The sequence below is a fragment of the Dromaius novaehollandiae genome, chromosome 19 (genome assembly GCF_036370855.1).
Source record: "Dromaius novaehollandiae isolate bDroNov1 chromosome 19, bDroNov1.hap1, whole genome shotgun sequence".
Lineage (NCBI taxonomy): Eukaryota > Metazoa > Chordata > Aves > Casuariiformes > Dromaiidae > Dromaius > Dromaius novaehollandiae.
The window spans coordinates 5,033,190-5,050,111 of NC_088116.1; the positions used below are offsets into that span (position 1 = coordinate 5,033,190).

The window sequence follows — 16,922 nt, forward strand, 5'->3', positions numbered from 1 at the left end:
CCACCGCCGTGAAAAACACTCGCCTGGGACCACTCCGATCCCTCTTCAAAAGGACAAGGGGGCCCTGGATCTTTCGTGTGAGAACTGAGACCCCCGAAAATCGAGAAATTTCTGAGGGCGCGGACGGATTTCGAGATGCTGTGATGAGACGATTAGAAACGCAGGAAGTTTGCCGATGGTAGGCGGGATTTTGGAGGCACTCGGCGTTGATTGGTGCAGGAGTAGGAAAAGCGGGCATTGATTGGTTGATCGGGGGAGCGGGCGGAGGGGGGGAAAGGAGCTGTGAGGAAAACTCTGGAAGATTCGGGTGCTGCTGGGCGCTGATTGGTTAGCAGTGAGGTAAGCCCTGTTGCTAGGGTGGGCCGCCGTGTGGGGGCAGATTTTGCCGGGGAGCAGGCGTTGTGCGCACGCGCGCTCGCCCTGCTGGGCCTGAGTGGGGGTGGGTAGGCGCATTGCGTATGGTGGGGGGGCGCCCTCGGGACCCTGTCAGGGCTGGGGCTGGGGCTGGGGCTGGGGCTGGGGCTAGGGCTAGGGCTAGGGCTAGGGCTAGGGCTAGGGCTAGGACGGCTTTTTTAGACCATGTCTTAGCCCCAAGTAATGCTTAGGGAAGAGCCTGGAGAGGAGAGGAGGAACAGTGCCTTAGAGAATGATGGGTTGCCCTTGCTGTGTGCTCTGTGTTAACCCACAGAGTTATCAGGGCGTCTGCCCCCTTCCCCGGTGAAGTGTAGCATGGAGTATTTACTGCTGGGCCCTGGAATAGTGTGTAGAGCTAGCCCTGTTTTACATGGCTTGGAGAAAGGCAAGGAAGAGCAGAAATTAGTTAGCCAAGCTGGAAAATGATGTTACTCAGAAATGAGTCGAGCGTTCATGGCTCCTGGTGCGTCACATGCGGTACAGGCTGAGTGTGCCTCTAGTTATGCGGCCCATTTCCTGAGCTGCCCTTCGAACCAATTTCAGCAGGCTGACAACTGAATCTGTTAAGCGGGGCTGCAAAACAAGCCTCTGATGAAATGCTGACATTTGAAATTCAAATGGCTGTTTACTTGTCTTTCGAACAGGAAGCTTTGATGGGGAACAGCTTCCTTCTGTGAGCCAAGGTGGAAATGCTTTTCATGTTAATTAAACTTTATTATACTTTTCAGACTGGCTTTTAACTAATTTCATGTTGTGTTATAGCTGCAGTATGCAAAATCCAAAAAGGTTTTCATGTGGTACTGCTTAAGTTGGTGCAAGTTCCTTCAGTAAACCCAAATGAACTTGCTGGTAAATCCTCTACTCCCAAAGCAGGCATATGAATATCAGGATTGAACACAAACTCATATATTGTATTTGTTCCCCTTGATTAAAAAACTTTGGTTTTCTTTCCCATAACAAGGCTTGCATCTATTAGGGCCTCCCAGTTTACAGTGAAAAGGGGAAAAAAAATCATCCAAAACAACAATTGTTCATAATGTAAAAACAGGAAGAAGAGGGAGGAAAATGCCAACTAGAAAAGTTCAGAGACAATTCTATGGCAATAACCTACCTCTGAAATTTTTCAGCTATGTAAATGTAGGCCAAATTGTAGATTTAAGCAGTATTACATTTGTTTATGCTGCCAGTTTTGCTTGGCATTTCCAACAGGTTCATTTTGTTTGCATAGTGCCAAAGTGGCTAAATGTTTGACCCAAGACTGGCCTGGGTATGCTGCACATCTCGCGCAGCTTGCCAGAGAACCTTGTGTCCCCTAGCCAAACAATACCTCGGAGTCATGAAAGGAAGGACACGAGTAAATAAAAGTAATGTTTAAAACTGTGAAAGGCCAGATCTGCCAAGCTGGAGATTAAGTGCAGGCTAATCCGAAGGCCCGGGTTTGAGCACATCAGACTTTTAATAAGGATTTTACTGTGCATTTCTTTCTGTTTGTTTTTTAATCTCCCCTCTAGAGCTCAGGGAAGCATAGTGCTTAAGAGAGCTGGAGGAAATATTAAGAAGGAGGAGAATTTTTTTTTCTTTTATGTGCAAACCAGAAAATACAGGAGCCCATCCTTATTTCATCTAAGTATGGCTAAAACCTATGACTAAACTGCTTTCACTACTGTTGTTCATTTTCTGTTTTAAGTATTCAAATCAGTCCCAAGAAGATGGAGTCTACCATGAGCAGTTCTTTAAAGACCTTACTATTAATGGCTTCTGAAAAATTCATTTTTCAGGGAAATGTCATTACTGAAAACAAGCACAGGCAGCAACGTGCTCACATTGAATGCAGATTCTGTTTTTAAAACAATTATGGATGAAATTTGTCAAGTCCATGCATAAAGCCCCATTATTTTCCTTGGTTAGCCTACTGTCAAAATTGCTAAACAAAGAATTAGGCTGTGTGCACACAACTCTAGGGTCTAGCAGAATTAAACTAATCTCCACAGCCTGCAAACAATACTACACAGGCCACCAGTAGCATTTTGCAACCTCCACTGATTGGATTCATTTAATTCCCCTATTAGTCTGCAATGATTATCTACGTGCCTGTACAGAGCCCACCATTTTTGTTTGCAGATGGATATAGAGACTTTCTTATTTAAACACCTCTTTTCCTCCTGCTTGGCTTTTTCTGTGTGGTAAACTCATGTGCTCTGAGTGTTATACACATCACATCTGCACAGATTCTTTACAGTACTGCAATGATATGCATTGTCAAGCTGAAAGGTATTTTTTAAAAGTCAGAAGACTTGTGTTTATGCATCATGGGCCAGATTCTACCTCGTTTTCCTATACTCCATGTACGGAACAACCTCCCAAACTGGAAGTGAAGGCCCTGTGATTTCACCCATGGCAGAATTTGACCTTTATCTCAGAATTTCTTCAGAAAATATTCTACTACCTGAATTTGATACAGACAAAGGAGATCTGTTTGCCCTTAAATGTTGTAACTGTTGTGGTTGTATAAAGCATATGTTTTTAACACATAGATTCCCCTTCCTCCAATAGTGCTAGGTGAATAATGGTCAAGCAGCTGACTGTGAACTTCATATAAATAAACGCAAAGCTGAAAAACAGAAATCCAGATCCTGTGACTAGCCTGACTGCACAGGTGGTTCCAGCATTTGCCAGGGCACGGGGCCTGGGGCCTGGGGCCTGCAGCTGGGAACACATATTCCTTGCCGAGTGGTTTCAAAAGTAGGTCACTGGGCAGTAGTACAGAGCAACCTACTTTCAGAAGAGAAGAAGCCGGGGTCACAAGAAATGTTTCCGATAAACTCGTACATTCTGGAACACAAGCTGTGGGTTTATATGTATGCTAATGTCTTAGCAACAGCATATCATTTCTGCATGGGCAATGTCAAATGGAGCAATCTATTTATCTTTAGCTACAAGGGTTTAACTTGGGACAGACAGCCAGTCGGAGGATTTGGATATGTGTAGCAAGTTCAGTTCTTTTCCTCAGATTATAATAGGACTACTTGCCAAAGGGAAAAACAATGTATATTCCTATCTCATCATATTACTCACACCTGCCTTAGGTCTCTCCCACTGTATGACACATGATAATTGTATTTACCTATTTACAGTTGTTGAAGGTAAAATAATATTTTTAACATACACTCTTCTCCCCAAACCTGTAACGCTGCAATAAGGCCCAGCCTTTGCTGCAGTTCCAGCCATGAGACATATACAGCCGTGGCATGTCACTGCTTGTGCTTGTACTGCCAGGCTCAAGGGTTACAAAAATATGAGTCACAATTCAGAGCGCCATGAGATTGGTTTTTATGTCATGAGCTTACCAAAAAAAGACAACTCTCTGAGTTGTTTTGTTTGTTTTAAGTCTGATGCTAAAAATACCTTTAAATTTTTTAGTAAGCTACTAATTTCAGGAGCTGAAGACTTAAGAAAAACAAATAGATACCCAGAGTTGTAGTAAAATTAGAAGACTAGGCAATACTCATTTAACTCCCTGTTAGTTTAAAGCATAGTTCGACTTTGCAGGACACATGGGATACAGCTTTGTTTTAAGATCTGGGCCACCATTAAAAACATGCTTGGGCATGTTGTTCTGAATAGGTCTAGATGACCCAGAGGAAAAAAACGTAGCTGTGTGACTAATTATGCCAGCACTCGTAACATTGCTAGGACAAATTTTGCAAGTGTGGGATATTTAAGAAATATCTGCACAGATTAAGTTTAAGAATGCCTAAAGAATTGTAATGAGAAATTAGATCAGCAGAAAGAGAACGAGAGAAATAGTGACCATTCAGGCTTATGCTGAAGAAGCTGGCACTGCTGGTTTTGAGACACACTTAGAATCATCTGCTCTACATTTCTTTCTTCTAAAAAAACTGCTCTTAAAACTAGATTTTTAGAAAACAAATGTACACTATTTATCTCCTTTGGCTTTAAAGTGTTTAGAAAACAACACTTAGCAATTCTATATGCTTCTGATTTAAGGAAACTTAAAAGTCATTTTATAAAGACACAATTAACCTAAAAACACAGGTTTGTTTCTGCATGTTATGCCAGTGAAAGCTACAATAAATAACTAGTTCTATTCTAAAAATTACTTGTCTGCATCTTCTCGGTCTGTTTATCTTCTGCTTGTGAGTCTTTTGGATCTGATCCAAACTGCACTGCAGTAGAGGAAGTCTCTTTGTTCCTGTTCTCTGCGTCTGAGCCAATTTAGCATGCAGTTTCTGCAGTGAGGTTTTTCAGCAGGATAGGAAAAAAGCACCTTGAAAAACAGAAGGATAGAAGGAATAAGACCTAGAGTGCTTTTAATCATTATTAATAGAGTATATATATTTCAATAGAACCTCACTACCTAGTGAACGAGAACAAATACTGCCAAAGCTACTCTGTACAGCCTCTGTCCATTGGCCCAGAGATGATACTTGTGGTCTGTATTTTGTCTTCATGTTTTTCAGATCCAGCCTGGATGCCTTGATGGTGAGGAGACTGTCCAGAATGCTTTCCCCTCCAAAATATTAAAGACGAACACAGGCACTGACACTCTACCGCACAAATTGTATGGTGTTAACTACCCCAATTCATTTAAGTATGGTGTTAGCTATACGCTACTTCTAGTTCACTGCTTGTTAGATGAAAAGAAAAATATCTATACTTCCTAATTTCTCTTTAGCCCACAAACATGTAGCTGCTTTCAGCACTTCTGCAGTGAAAATGCCCTTACAGGCAGAATCGCAACGCAGGCTGCAGGCCAGATCTGCAGAGCTGAGTCACTGTTACACAAGCAGAGCAGGGATAGCACCGAAAAGTACCTTTGTACTTTAACGCTGAAACACGTCAGCTGTCAAGAGGCCTGAACTTTGAATATCATAAGACACCTAGAGAACAAACAGTGATTTACTGGAATTTTCTTCCTCTTGTCCTTCCCATGGTCTTTCTGAAAATAGTAATTCCTCCGCCATTTTGTCGCTGAAGCGTAAGAGCAAACATTCTTCTTCAAGCTTTTGGCTTCTACTAATACTTGGCGGACATTACTTCCAAATCTCATGCAATCAACTTACCAGTGAAAGGCGTTAATTCTTTGGGCACTGGGGAACGCTTGACGCCCAGGTACACTGACAATACAGCGTGCAACCGAACAACTGAGATTTAGGACTTAGAGTCAGAGCACCTGCGAAATGCACCATCACCCAGACACCCAATAAAGAGCCCTTGTATCACTTATTTATGTGAGATCCAGTTTTGAGCTTTAAGAGTGCTCTGTAGCAAAAAAGGACAAATGACAAAAAGGAGAAAGTATTTTTTACTGTGGCCTTCTGAATTAAGACTGCATTTAGCTCTTCCAGCTGGTCCTGCAGTTCTTTGTCTTGAAACGTCATAGGGGAACAGAATTTGGCTTCTCAAAACACTTTCTATGTTTAAAATGTGGCGAACTACTTGTGGAGTAGAGCAGAGAGTGACAGGTTCCCTGATATGACACAGACTGCATTGTCATTCTGGTTTTCATACCGGAACCCCCTTTTGAGAGTGTACAAGTGCCAGTGGCTCCTGTACAGCAAAGGAGAGGCAAGTGGTGTGAACTGATCAGTAACCAGCCCCTAAAAGTTGTTCCGACTTTCCGTTTAGTGCAGTTACTCTTTTTAGAAAAGGACAGACCGCTGCAGGCTGAAACCTGCAACTGCTGCAGGCCATATCCGGATTAAAGGCAAAGGAGGGCGTGCTGTAAACTGCACAGACTCAGTTCCAGTTCATGGTCTCTGGTTTTGCCTCCGTGACTTTTCCTCCCAGAATATAAGGTGACTAATGTGAAATCTAGTGTGACTAAAGAAGGTCTGGGAGTGGCTCAGATCAGGAGCTATGGATAGACAGTCTGTCATGGGCCAGAGTTTGTCACGTAGAGTGTATTTAAGACGGTGCCATTAGGATGAGTCACTAGCACAGAGCTTCACATGTGGAATAACAGGAAATTGTAGCTCAGTAGCCTTTCTGATCATTAGAAGAGAGAGATGCTGAGCCATGGGGTTGTTACGCCAGTCCTGCCGTGCGCCATCTCAGGAGGCAGCCTACATGCTGTAGCCGCACGTTTTTAAAGCTGCCTTCCAGGTCAGAGCGTGCCGATAGTTGTTTCATCATTGTGCAGCTGCTTTGCTGTATTCATGGCCTGATGTCACTGTAGGTCAGGAGACATGACTCTCCAGTACCCCTTCCACCCATTACCAGACTGGCAGCTTGTTTACTTCTCTCTCTGCTCCCCTTCTTAAGCCCAGGAAGGCATTAAGATCTATGAAAAATACAAGTCTTTGATTGGGGTTATAACTCAGGCAAAATAAATTTCCACTCTTGCAACACTGGCCACAAAGATTCAGCGTCACAGTGATTTTTTTCTTACCGAACATGACTTGGACACCAAGTTCTTACACTTCTCCCCCGCATTGACAGGTTTTACTTGAGAAACAGCTTTGTCTTACGGATGTTCAAGAATAAGCTTTGATAGGTTGTTATTTACCACAAAAGAGGTGCTTTCACATTCTCCTACGCTTTATAAAAAAAAGTTACTGGTATAGACTATCTTAATTGTTTTCCTTTTTTACGTTAAGACTTTGGCCACAGAATTTGTGAAAAGCTGTCTAGCGAGAATTGCGTTAGAACGCGTTGCTCTGGAAGGCGGCCGTAGTGATTTCAACCCTCAGGGAGGACAGGCACTGAACACGCTTCTCAGGGTGCCTCCTGATAAAGGGCAGTGTTGTGAAACAGCAGCCGTGTTCCTGAGGAAGGTGGGTGCCTAGCAGGGATGTGAAGCAATATACTTTCAGTAGCACCTGAAGTCTGCAAAGCACCTTGCCATCCTTCAGTATGTGAGGCATCGTATTTGATGGAAACACCCTGTGCTAATGCTTGCAGAATAATGCTAGGTAACGGGCATCTCTGCCCTTACGAGCTATTGTGCAAGCCAGATGTACTGAATTTGACGTCCTGCAGATGTGCAGCTCGCACCCACATCTCCTTCCCGTGCAGCTGGGCAAGCGGCAGTGGGGGCCCCGGTCACCTGCCGCCCCAGGGTCCTGGGCTGGGCCCCGCGTTGGTGCTTTTCCTCTACAGAAGCGTCATGTCTTTGCGGTCGCGGCGTCTCCCCGCCGGATGCGGCTGGGCTCGCCCGGCAGAAGGGAGCGGGGCCGGGCGGCAGCCCGCACGGCCCTGCGGAGAGCCGGCTGCGGGCGCGGGACCCCCGCGGGGCCGGGCCGCCGCCGGAGCAGCGCAGGCGGCCGCGGGGCCCCCGCGCGGCGCGGCGCGGCGCGGCGCGGCACGGCACGGCGCGGCGGCGCCCCCTCGCGGCGCGGCGCGGTCGCATGGGGCGAGCCGTGGCGGGCGCTGCGCGGCGGTCCCGGCGGGGCGGCGCGGCCGCGGGGCCCCCCGCGGGCGGGAGCCGGCGGGGCCGCGGGAAGAAGGCGGGGGAGCGGGCGGTGCCCCCCGGGCGCGGCCGCTGGGAGCTGGGGGCGCAGAGCGAGCGCTGGGCCGCCTTCCAGGAGCGGCACCGGGTGAGCTGCGAGGAGGCGGCGCGGCTGCTGCTGGACGCCTAGTGAGTACGGGCCGGCCCGCCGCCTGCCCCGCGGCTCCTTCCCCCTTAGCTCGCCTTGGCAGCGTCGGGGCACGCAGGTTTCTGCAGAGCTGCGGATAAAGGGGGTGTCCCCCCTCGAGTGGGAAAGTGGAGGGTACGCTGAAGCTTCCTCTGTTTTAGGGTTCTCCCCTCAGAAATGCCCTTGCTGGTGGCACAGTGCAGGATCTGCCAGCCTGAGCTTCTGAACCTCTGTCCTTGTCTTGTGCTCTTCCCAGTGCACAGCATGTCACCGCTGCGCTGTGATCTGTAACTGTCCGTGGGAGCGAAAATAGGAAAGGAAAAGGATTTTCCTTTGCCATTTGCGTTTAACCGAACATGTTGATTCTGCTAAGTTGCTATGGAGGAGTCCTAGGGGAGAGGGAGAAGCCCAGGCTCAGCGATTCCTTGAGTCATGAAAGTTCCTCTGCAAAATTTAAAACGCAAAATTTACAACGCAAAATTAAATGTACCTCAAATATGTCATAGACTCTGCTGTTCCCAGCTTTTAAAATGCAGGAATATTGGTAATGCTGGAGCAGACATGGCAGAATAGTGGGAAAATTCAGTTCCCAGATGCAAGAGTGTTGTTTTGTGATAATACCACTCATTTCTATGTATTGTTCACTGGGGATGCTGTAGCCTGGGTCAGCATTTCAACCTGAACTGTGGCAGCGGGGGCCTATGTTTTGTATTGCAGTTTCAATGTAAACTACCTGAACTGTAGCTCTTCTTCTCTTCCCACGGTTTTGATTAAACCAGAAATGCAGCTGCTGCAGAGGACAAAAGAATTCTCTATCACAGTCTGGCCATGTTATTAGAGTGGATACATTTTCTGGTGTACTGCAAGTGCTCACGGCAAAATTGAGTAATGTACTGTATAGCCTTAAAGTTTTCTTGGCCAAAAAGAAATGTGTGATCACAAAACCTCTGTCTGCTTTTGTTCTTTCCCTCTCCAGTGAATACAGAGGTTTGGTCAAACACACAGGAGGCTGCCACTGTGGAGCTGTCCGCTTTGAGGTCTGGGCATCACCAGATCTGCATGTTTTTAACTGCAAGTGAGTATTTTTTGGTTGCCTACTCTAATATACAAATTAAGCTCATATGTCTTTCCAGTGCCTTAGAGCTAGGAGAACATAATACAATGGCAGAACATCTTCTGACCTGTTTCCATAGGGTACGTCCCTAATCGTGCCCACATCCAGTATGGGATCAGTGCTGGTGATTTCAGGTGCTGGTTCTCTGGGAAAATCTTCAGGTTTCATGTCCATGCTCATGCAGAAAGAGACAAAGAGAGATCTAATGACTGCAGTGCTCAGCAGTGTGCTCAAAGCACATCAGTCCTTTTTTAATTTGATCTTCCCAGGTGAATGCTAAATCTCCGACCACACATGCTTCAAACTGCAACAGTGTTTGATTTCAGCAGTCATCCCCTTGCCTATAACTGGTTTGCTTCTATCTCTTGTAATGGCTGATTTTTATTTTATTGTTTGCAAAGTAATTAATGTTGGCAAAGTTGGCAAGCTTTGGTCTGAAAGATTAAATGGATATCTCAGGGCTACAGTTTGTCCTTGATAGGTCTGTTGAAAGTTGCGTACGTGAAGAAAAAATGGCATATAATGTTTGGTGTAGGTGAATGCCTTATCTGTGTACCTGAGTAGAGTCAGTCTGTTCCATGGGAGTGCTTAACCAAACACGCTACAGATGTCGTGCATCTGCTCTTGCCGCTTACCTCTGTGATGTCAGCCAGGAGCCATTTTATCCGTCAGTGGAATTTCTGTTGTCAGGAGGGCTGTGGCATATCTGATTGTTGCATGACAGTTTGTCCTCTGCGTCTAGAAAAGTCGTCTTCTTTCTCTTTTACAGTTGCAGCATTTGTACAAAGAAACAGAACAGACACTTCATCGTCCCAGCTTCACGTTTCAAGCTGCTGAAGGTAGAGTAAGAATGCAGTAAGAACATGGGAAACATGAGCAGAAAGGAATTACCTAATCCATGTGATCCCGTGTTACTCTGAAAAATGCAAGTGGCACCCAGTCTTCTGTCTTAGCTTTCCTTGCAGCTGGTTGGGGAGAAACGGTTGAATTTTATGCTGTTTGGTGTGGGTGTGTTAGTGCTATCATTCAATGAGCTGAAGATAAAGCTCTAGCAGTTCTGAGGCTTGACTGGGATGGCCACATGTATGTACAGAGCACAGATGTTCAGGAAAGGAGCATGACTGCAGAACACTATCTCAAGTAAAGAAATAGGAAGTGGTATTTTTAATTTTACATTTCTTAGGTCATAGAAAGCAATAAATAAATCTATTTATGTAGAAAACCTACACTGCTTTTCATTTCTGCTTAGGGTGCTGAAAATCTGACAACATACACCTTCAACACACATCGTGCTCAGCACACGTTCTGCAAAACCTGTGGTGTACAGAGCTTTTATACTCCCCGCTCTAACCCAGATGGTTACGGTAGGTAGAAAGAGGAAACCTGGCAAATTGTGGTAACCAAAATTGACCACCAAGCAGACTTTGGATAAGGACTCCATTGGCTGCTAACATGACAGAAGTGTGTGTCTTTACAGTTTGCTCCTAAAGTGCTGAACGTCTAGAACTGCAGCCTTAATCTGCGGCTCCTCCATAAGAAAAATCTTACCTCTGACTTGTGGGCTTCTGCCAGTGACAGGTTTCTCATCTATGCACCTCAGCCTTACAGCATTAGCTGCACTAACAGCACTTATCATCCCCCGAGATGCCCAGTCCAGAGTGGTGCAGACATCTCCCAATCTTTAGCTATGAAGAGCAGGTTTCTATCTACTCTCTCTTTCCTCAGGAATAGCTCCTCATTGCCTGGACGATGGCACTGTGCATAGCATCGTCATAGAGGATATCAATGGCAAGGAGTGGGAGAAGGCAATGAAGGAACATAAGACCATCAGAGGCATGTCAAAACCCTGACATTCCTCCCAAGCAGCTGAACGTGGAGCATCGCCATGGAACTGTAGTTTGGGCTTTCTGTGGTGAGGGTTAACAAAATCAGTCTCTCTGTTCCTGTCACTATCTGCTTTCTGTTTCTTAAATAAATCTTTGTATGCTGCCTGTCCTGTCCATTTTTGACTTTGTTTTCAAACTACCTCTATTCCATAAACCACCCCAGGGTTGGTGTTTTGTCTTAACTGTGCTAAAATTTAAATCATAGTATGCAGAGCAAAGGTGGAAAAAAAAAACCCTAATCTTGGCTTGTATGCTTGGCTTGTGTGGACATTGCCCAACTGTGTTTCAAGTCTGGATTATAAAACTGTCCTATACAAGATAAACTCTTGCTTAGAACATAATACTCATTTACACTGGTCTTTCTCCATTGACTTCAATGAAGGTACTATGGATTTAGAGTTAAAGGAGATTTGCAAGAGCTTAGCAGGCTGAAATTCAGCAAAGCATTTCCACAGGTGCTTAGCTGTTTGCAAGAAAGGGGCCACTGAAGTTATGCATGTGCTTAGGCGCTGTTCTGCTTAAGCCTGGACTTACTTATAGACTGAAGGCTGAGTAAGCATACTCTTAGGCACTGACTCATGGCCAGGGAAGAGAACTCATCCTGTCATACTTCTATAACAATGGGCATGTACTTCTAGTACAACCAGGAACTTCGTTGTGTTTGGGAGGATAGCGTACTCACAGCAAGAGACCAGGAGCTGGGAATTTGGGATCTGATCTTGACCATGCAGTGACTACCTGTGTAGATGCAGGAAAGATATCTCCTGCAGATGTGAGCACACCTTTTTAATGAGTGCAAGCACTACAGAAATGTTGAATACTGCTGACTTTGCTTCAGTATGACCCTATGAAAACCACAATCACTAATAAAATCTCTGTATAGACTAAGAAATTAGACCATTGAAAGCTGGTGTCTCCTCCACTTACCTTTAAACATAGAGGGAGAGAATCTTTAACCCCTGCACTTCTCTTTCAGATAAAAGGAACAGCTTTTGAAACATCTCTTGTGATTTTTATCTCTGCATGTGTATTCAGTTAAAGACTTAGTTACAGTTTGGCTCTCTTGTGCCTCATTCTTACATCCTGTTGAGACTCTTGTGAGTTGTTCTTAAACCCCACGCTCTGAAGCAAGAAGAAATGCTACTGTTTCATGAGGGGCACTCTGGGAAGGTCAAGCCTGCAACATAATGTGGCTGAAAGAAGCAGTGGGAACAGCAAAGATTAGTGCAATTAAAAAATCTGCATCATTTCTGATGTTTTATTCAAAAGATTTGGCTTTTAAAAGTCCTGACTGACTAATGCAGGTCTTGTGGTCCTGGTTTAATCTGTGGAGATGGCATGATCTTGGAAAAGTCACTCCTGATATTTGGTTTTTACAAAAGCACCAAGTAAGAGGCAGGACTTGTCAAACAGTCTTCAGGGCTATTTCTTCCTGGGGAACAATAGTTTGTGCCATATATAATGCAGAATACCATTTAACTCCTAATTAGGTTAATCCAAATTTCTTATCCAAGTTAAGCTTCTACAGTGAGAAAACAGAATAGCTGTTAAACCCTGTTCATCTCTCAAAATATCAGGCAACAAGACATTCAGGAGGAAGTTCATACAGCCTATTGCTTGCAGTCTGCAAGAATGCTACACACAGAGAACACTCTTGTGTGCATAACAGGTGAGTTTTCTTCAGTGCTTGGCCTGGCACAGTCTTTTCTCTTCTCTTTCTCTCACACCTGAAGGTGTGCGAGTGTTGTCTTTTTACAGAAGGCGGAGTGAATTGATCACCATGTAACGTGAGAATAGCATGTAGAGGTGGCGAAACCAGAGGAGCTGGCTGCGATGACACTGCATGGCTCTCTAGAAGGAAAAAATAGTTAAGAAAGCTTTACAAGAACTTTCCAAACCTAATGTTAAGCACAGCTTCCTAGGCCTCCTGTGAGGTTCACTACCAATTTATAGGACAGTTGTTTTTAGCAAGCAGGGAAGGAGTAGTCAGGGATGGAAGGCTGCCTATTTTGTGGAGCCACAGGGCAGGGAGAGGCCTTTATGGCCCTTACGTGGCTGGTGCTGTGCTGCCCAGTGTCCACATGGGTCCTGCTAGATGGGACATTTCCAGCTGCAGATGAGTGCTGTGACACTTCTCTTGTCACATAACTCCTCCTTGCCATGTGATCTCATGCCTGGGTGTTCACATGCTGGGGAAGCAGAAATCAGATAGATGTGCATCTGAGAACCCTTTGCATGCTGTTTCCGGTCATACACTGCCAGTTGAAACTTGACTGAATCTATTTATAGTGCCCCAGCTTAAAAAGGTCAAATTCCAGGAACAAAAAGCACCAAGGAATAATGGTACCTTTATCAGAACAGTTTCCATAGATAACACTTTCTTTTAGTAGCCTCAAAAGCAGGGAAGTTCTGCGCATGTCATTTGTGGATTAGCAGGACTGTTTGCTGGGCAAATATTTACATGCTATGGAAGGGGATCTAATCAGATTTTGATATAGGTAACTGTGGACTAAATGCGTGAGATCTCATGCAGTAAAATAATCAAAAAATACACGGTAGAGAAGGGAACTTCTTAAGAGCTTTGGATTATGAGTTCACAAGCTGTCTCCATCTTTAGTTAGAACTATGATCCAAGGGCACTGTTCCTAACATGTAGTCATATCAGTCTGAGATAGGCCAGTCTCGCATTCAGAATATTGTATGCTGGATCCAGCCTCCTCTGAAATATATCTTACATCCTGGACACAGTGTAAAACTCTGTCAGTGCACTCTGACTACCTAAGATCTCTGAGCTGCAAATCTACTCAGCCCTGCCATGCTGTCCACACAGCACATGGAGCAACCTGTCCGCTGATGTTTCATAAATCACTGAAGATTGTCCATATATGACATTTATAATCCATGTGTACAATTATTTCTAACATTCTCTGTGAATGTGACACTTCTGACTAAAGCCTTTACAATGATGGTGAGCTATTCAAACAGGTTTGGCAGGTACCATGCATCTCACCCTGGCTTGTTCAGCCTCCTTCTCCGTGAGTATGAAGAGTGCATCTCTGGATAGGAAGCAGGAAATGGGCACATCCAGGATGGAGATGTACTTCCTGAAGAGATTTACTGACTCAAGTGTGAGCACATGGCATCCTAGACAGAGAAAGGAAAGAGGATGAAGATTTCAAAACAATTATGTTCTTGTAAGGTGCCCATCTCTCTGGGCCCAACAGGTCTTTGCAGGCTCGCCTGTACTGCTGCCCATGGGGATCCTTTTCATGCAAAAGGGGAGCAGCTTCTAGTCATGCTTCTCCCAGGATCTCTTTGTGCTCTGTGCATGTCTGTGATCATTTGTACTGGTTCCTTCTCTATGTGGTCTGTGGAAGGCAACGCTAGTTCTGAATAACAGAGGTTTCTTTGGCTTATGATTTAAATGATTCCTACATATTCAATAGGCACAAAGGGAAAAGCACAGGAGGGCTCTCTGAATGCTAGCACTGTATCATATAATGGAAATTTAAAATCGCAGTCCCTGGTTCATCTACAAGAATGAGATTTCCCTTTTCTACTCCAATGTGTAGCTAAAGAAAAAATATTTACAAGATTCGGGAATGGCTATATCAAATATTAACTCATCCAGGCAGTTACATTTTAACAGAGTTCCAGAATTCATTACTCAGATGCTTGCAAAGAAACAGATGAAGGGAATATGTATAAAGATTCTACTGATGTGCATTTGTTTTCTGTTCTAAAGAGCCCTTTGAACGCCAAAGTTAATTGCTATTTTTTTTTACCATAGCTAAATTGTCCTCACTGATGAGATCAGAGCTCCTAATGGTCCCATTAAGAGCATGTAGCTCTGAAAGCAGCTGCTTTGGGATCTGTTAGTATTTGGAAGCTGCTGTGATTATGCTGCACACTTCAGGAATTGTTTTTAAGTTCGACAGAAGAGGCCAAAGTCACAGAGATAGTCAGATTTGCGATTAGATTTTCTTCAGTGTGCCCTTAAACAGTGAAATTATACAGAGGAGACAAAGAACAATGCTGAATTGTTACAAAGGCTGCCACCCGACCATTTTAGTGTGTGAGCCCTGCACTCACATGTCTAACACTGCTTAAGCTGTTACCTCCTGACCACAAGTGAATTGGTGGTGCTCAAATACCTCTTGGCTCTAAAATATAGGCAGGACTTGTGTCCTCCTGAGGGAGAAGATTCTCCAGAACAGGGGAAGAAGCAAAAATCTCTTCCTAAAAGAGTAACTATGCAAAGTGTGTTTGTGTGAGAGAGATGCTGAGGTCTATGCTGATCCATCATTGCTCAAAAATCTCATCCCACCAGGATGCAAAGAGTCAACCTGCTGCTGACTTCTCTACCTTGGGCATTAGTTGGACAGGTTTATAAAGACTCTTCCATCTAGCCTCTATCAAGTCTGAGATAGAAAAGCAAAACTTGTTGCTTTTAAGGTGAATGAATTTCCAGGAAATGCAAAGGAAGAAGCCTCCAAAGGTCTCCAAGGTAGAGCATGGTAGTCAAAGATCACCATCACCATTCCTTCCCCAGCGAGGGGCCTGTGACAAAATTAACCCAGGAACAGGTGCTATACACAGGACAATCCTCCATGAGTCCCCTCATGAGTGGTTTGTGTCCCTTGCCTCTTTCCAGTATCACTAACTCATCTCCCTGCAAAGACCAGTCTTGCTTTTTTTTCCAGTCACAGCCAGCTATGGCAGGACATGGCAGCCCTGATCTCCAAATCCTTGGTTCCTTTCTCTCCTACCTCTCCACTAAAAGAAGGATACAGGATTTGTCTCAATTTTCAATATCCCTTTCCACTCTCAAAAGCAACTCTTTCTCCCAGTATCACAGATGGCTCCAGGACCATGCCTTCCCTTCTAGTCATCTTTTTGGACTGATCCTAGGACATCACTCCCCAGCAGGCTGGACACAGCAGAACAAGCATTGGAAGGAGTTATCTTCTGCTGTGGGCAGCAATGGGCAGGGTTAGAGGTGTCAAGGAACATCACAAGGCACTTCCATCCAGAAAAACACTGACATTAGTTTGTGCTTGGTAAGAAAAGCCCTCCTGAAATTCATGAGCCCCGCCAGGAGCTGCCGGGAGATGGCGGTGTGCCCCAGCTGTGCAGGACGCAGCAACCACAGCTCCGTTCCCTGCAGGCAGTGCTTGCCCACGCTGCCCAGGTTAGGATCACTTTTGGCACCTCAGCCTTAAAGATCCTCCTGTCTTTTAACTGTATCAGTACTGTGCCATGTCCCTACTTCCTTCCTACTGCAGCATCAGCTGCCCACCCCTTTGCAAGGTTGTCATGCCTGTCCCTGCAGAGCAGCAGCTGGGCGATGCCATCTGCCAGGACTGATGGCAGTGCCAAGCTCCCTGTGGCAAGGACCTTGGACGTGCCAGAGCTCAGGCAGCTGTGTGCTCAGCACGGCCTGGGCCGCTTCCTCACTGCGAGGCTCAGCCCCCACCTCACTTGTGCTCCGCCTGACGCGTGACAGACACAGAGCTGTCACTGTTTAGCTGCTACAAGTTTTCAGCCTGCTATTGCAAAGGATGCTCTACAGTAACAAGTGGGCTGCTGCTGCACACTGAAATGCCCTGACAGTTCTTCTACTCCCACTAAAGCCGCTTCTCGTCTCTAAGAAGTGAACCTGTGCTCTTTTTAACTCCAGGATATGCCAACCCTCTTCATCACACCAGCAAAGTCTGCAGACTGCGTGCACACACACTGCTGCACGTAGACCTAGGAAAAGCCTGAACTGTGGCGTTCCACGAGCAGGGCTATGGGGAGGGAGTGCTCTTCCCCCCTTCACTGCAGAGATCCTCTGGGCAGCTCAGCAGACTCGATCTGCTGCACTGGGGCACAGCAGAGAAAAGCCACTGATGAGGATGTCCTTGCTCT

At 45.4% G+C, this 16,922-nt stretch overlaps 2 protein-coding genes and 2 long non-coding RNA genes across 5 annotated transcripts in view; 2 read left to right on the forward strand and 2 right to left on the reverse strand.

Moving 5' to 3' along the window:
- Positions 1-89: 89 nt before the first annotated feature.
- On the forward strand, positions 90-4,985 carry LOC135330315 (uncharacterized). Of its 2 annotated transcripts, none has more exons than XR_010392268.1 (2): positions 90-178; positions 4,896-4,985. It is a non-coding gene; the product is annotated as an uncharacterized LOC135330315 (long non-coding RNA). The 2 variants fall into 2 exon arrangements; XR_010392269.1 differs by lacking the exon at positions 90-178 and adding an exon at positions 244-339.
- Positions 3,402-4,912, reverse strand: LOC135330314 (uncharacterized). The gene is made up of 2 exons (XR_010392267.1): positions 4,793-4,912; positions 3,402-4,702 (listed from the first exon to the last, which is right to left on the reverse strand). It is a non-coding gene; the product is annotated as an uncharacterized LOC135330314 (long non-coding RNA).
- Positions 4,986-7,743: 2,758 nt separating the features above from the next.
- On the forward strand, positions 7,744-11,117 carry CENPV (centromere protein V). The gene is made up of 5 exons (XM_026101420.2): positions 7,744-8,014; positions 8,989-9,087; positions 9,896-9,965; positions 10,376-10,490; positions 10,852-11,117. Exons 1-5 carry the CDS (start codon positions 7,785-7,787, stop codon positions 10,974-10,976), a joined length of 639 nt encoding a protein of 212 aa, XP_025957205.2. The 5' UTR covers positions 7,744-7,784; the 3' UTR covers positions 10,977-11,117.
- A 1,139-nt stretch (positions 11,118-12,256) lies between these two features.
- PIGL (phosphatidylinositol glycan anchor biosynthesis class L) overlaps positions 12,257-16,922 on the reverse strand; it is a 61,248-nt gene continuing 56,582 nt past the window's right edge. Inside the window, exons 6-7 of the mRNA XM_026101418.2 lie at positions 14,023-14,156; positions 12,257-12,863 (exon numbers count right to left, since the gene is read on the reverse strand). Of these exons, the coding sequence (XP_025957203.1) occupies positions 12,765-12,863; positions 14,023-14,156 (233 nt within the window). The 3' untranslated portion in view covers positions 12,257-12,764. The remainder of the gene's footprint in view (positions 12,864-14,022; positions 14,157-16,922) is intronic.